The sequence below is a fragment of the Acanthisitta chloris genome, unplaced genomic scaffold (assembly GCF_000695815.1).
Source record: "Acanthisitta chloris isolate BGI_N310 unplaced genomic scaffold, ASM69581v1 scaffold42252, whole genome shotgun sequence".
NCBI classification, from domain to species: domain Eukaryota; kingdom Metazoa; phylum Chordata; class Aves; order Passeriformes; family Acanthisittidae; genus Acanthisitta; species Acanthisitta chloris.
In genome coordinates, this window is record NW_008659546.1 from 38,686 (window position 1) to 41,456 (window position 2,771).

Here is a 2,771-nt window from a genome sequence, read left to right on the forward strand (position 1 = left end):
GCCCTGCTGCAGCTGGATGACAACCACCGTGTGGGCAAGGCAGCCACGGCCAGCATGGCCAGGGTGGCCAGCAGCAGCCTCCGGGGCAAGGTGAGCTGTCCCCACTGCTGCTCAGGGCTGCTGAGCCTCACGGGCTGGGCTCACCCTCCAGTGCCACTGTGGCCTCTGCCCTCAGCCAGCTGGGCCCTGAGCCACAGCAGTGATTTGTCTCCCCTTCGTCCCTGAGTGGCTGATTGCACTGAACACTTTTTTTCTCCTCTTCTCACTCAGGCTGTCCTTTTTTACACTGATGCTCTGTCTGCCTGTGATACAAGACTTCAGCAAGCTGCATGTTTGGCTCTTAAAAACCTCAGGGTGAGTGTTCACAGCTCTGCTGCAGCTGGGCCAGAGCTCTAAGGTGTATCTAGCTGGGGGTTCAGGATGGTTGGGGTACTGGATCTGCTTCTTGCTGCTGGGAAGTACTAGATTCTGTGGCTGCCAAAGGTCCAGACTGTTGGTGCCGTTATTCCAAAGGCAGTGGAGAGGGAGCTGTGGGCACCTTGTTTGATCCACCAGACACAGCACCAGGGATGTTTGCACCCCTGGGATATTGGCAGTGGTGAAGGCAACAGTCAGCTGTATAAGGAGTCAGTTCTAAAGCTTTAACTATGGAAATTTAGAGTTAAATCCGTTCATTTTTTAACAATAGCTGATTGGAGTCAGAAAATAGAAGGAATATTTGCAGTGCTATTCTAAGAAACTGTCAGCACAGATTTACAGCTTCCCAACAGCCCCAAGTCTAATGAGCACACAAACTAGGAGTTCCTACAGACATGTGGTCACACAGCAGCAATCAGAGTCTTCAAGTCAATTTGCAAAGCACCAGCAGGATTAACCCTTTCAGTGAAGATCCTGGTGGGGTGATGCTGAGTGAATGGTCCTGTAGCAGTGACCTGTACCCTGGAACTTTTACACTTTAGTGCCCTAAACCAGGAGAGAAGGTAATAGATCATGGCAGAAATTGCAAGCTGATATGTTGGGGCAGAAGAGAAAGGTGGAATTCAGGTGCCAGAGGAGATGGGAGTTGGTGTGGCTGTGTTTGTCTTGTGTCCATCACACTGCTGAAAAGCTGCTGAGGCAAAGGTTTCTGTTCTCTCACAGGCTGTGGAGAGCATTGAGCAGGTTGCCCACCTGTGCCAGTCTGAGACAGAGGAAGTCAGGAATGCAGCCAGGGAGACAACACTCTCCTTTGGTAAGGCTTTTGTACAGCTTTAAAAGAGTCTGAGGTGGTGATGTGAAACAGTGCAGAGCCAGGAGAGGCCTCAGGTTCATTTTGGTGTTACTATTCTTCAAATGGTTTCCCTGTGACCACTGGAGGGTGAGGAGTGCAAACAAAGTGGGTTTATGCTGGTTCAGTACCTGTTGTTTCACTGGGATCCAGTAGATCTACAGTGGAGTTGACCTGCTAAGGAAATGTCAGTGCTCTCCATCTCCTCCTGCCCAGTCCTTGTGCTTCTGCTGAGGGCACAGGGCCTTGCCTGGGCTCAGCCCCTTGAATGCTGCCCAAGGGGGTCAGGGCAGGCAGGGGACAGGCATTTCCCTGCTCTGCTCTTCCCAAACCCACTTGGAATCATGCTGAGTTCTGGGGATCTCCAGCCTTGCTTCACAGAATGCTCAGGCTCCCTTGCATGACAAGTTTTCCCAGCTGTGATGCTCCAAACTGTTACTCATGTGGAAATTTTTCCAGGAGCCCTGATTTTCCGTGGTGGTTTCTAGCAGCTTCTGGAAAACTATTCCCTCAGGGATGTTTGTCACTATTGAGAGTTCCTGTTAGTTCCAAACAAGGCCACAACAGAAGTGTTTCCAACATTGCTCAGGGTGTTTGTGTGTCCCTCAGCACAGGCTGTTCTCTCTCCCCAGGGGAAAAGGGCCGAAAAGCCTTCGAGAAACTGGACAGGATCTGCTGTGAGTTACGAGAAACTGCAGAGGCTGAGATTGAGATCACAGTCTTCTAGTGTGGAACAGGAGCTGAGCAGTGTCCTCTCAGCCACGTGGGCACCTGAGGGTTTGCTGTTTGCCTGGGTTCCCTGTGCCCTGCTCTGCCCAGGACAGGTTCCTTCCCAAAGGGCAGGGTGCAGGCTCCATGGAGACTGGAATATGTTTTCTCACTGTCTCAGCATGTGATGATCTACCAAGTGCTGGGTGAATGCAAACTGGGATCTCAGACTGTGGCCCCAGGTTGGAGCTGCACTCCTCATCCTGCTGGAAGCAGCTGCCTCTGCTCAGACTGTTTCAGTCCAATATGATCTGTTTTCCTGTGAAGTGTGTTATTAATTTGGCATTCCCCAAGGAGTGACTATTTTTCTCTCCAGCACCACCTCGAAGCCAACAGACCTTTCCCATCAGCTGCCCCTGCCCTAGCCCCAGTCCAGAAGCATTGCTTGCTGGGGTCCTTTGCTTGGACAGTTCAGTTGCAGAAGGAAAACTGGTTACTTCCATAGTCACTTTCTTCCTAATCCTTGCAGCTCAGGCCAGGATCCAGCAGGGACTGGCTCGGATCTGCACGGAGTGTGTGCTCAGCAGGCATAGCAGGAGGGTCTGGGCTGGGTTTGCCATGTGCAGCTGCACTGAGGGACAGGTTTGTTGTTTTTAGAACTAACTTAGTCGTAGCTGGAGACTCCTCCCAGTCCTGCAGCACTGTCAGGCTCTCCTCAGAGACTGGCAGGGAGGGTTGGCCAGCAGAGCAGCCTGGCTGCAGGGAAAATACTTGAAGGGTTTGACTTGTGTGTGTA

General features: G+C 51.9%; 1 protein-coding gene across 1 annotated transcript in view; it reads left to right on the forward strand.

The window, feature by feature from the left end:
- The window catches only part of FAM65C (family with sequence similarity 65, member C), a 22,493-nt gene extending 20,499 nt beyond the window's left edge, over positions 1-1,994 (forward strand). The window contains exons 19-22 of the mRNA XM_009069422.1: positions 1-90; positions 271-354; positions 1,141-1,231; positions 1,900-1,994. The exon at positions 1-90 is cut by the window's left edge and continues 95 nt beyond it. Of these exons, the coding sequence (XP_009067670.1) occupies positions 1-90; positions 271-354; positions 1,141-1,231; positions 1,900-1,994 (360 nt within the window). The remainder of the gene's footprint in view (positions 91-270; positions 355-1,140; positions 1,232-1,899) is intronic.
- Positions 1,995-2,771: the final 777 nt, after the last annotated feature.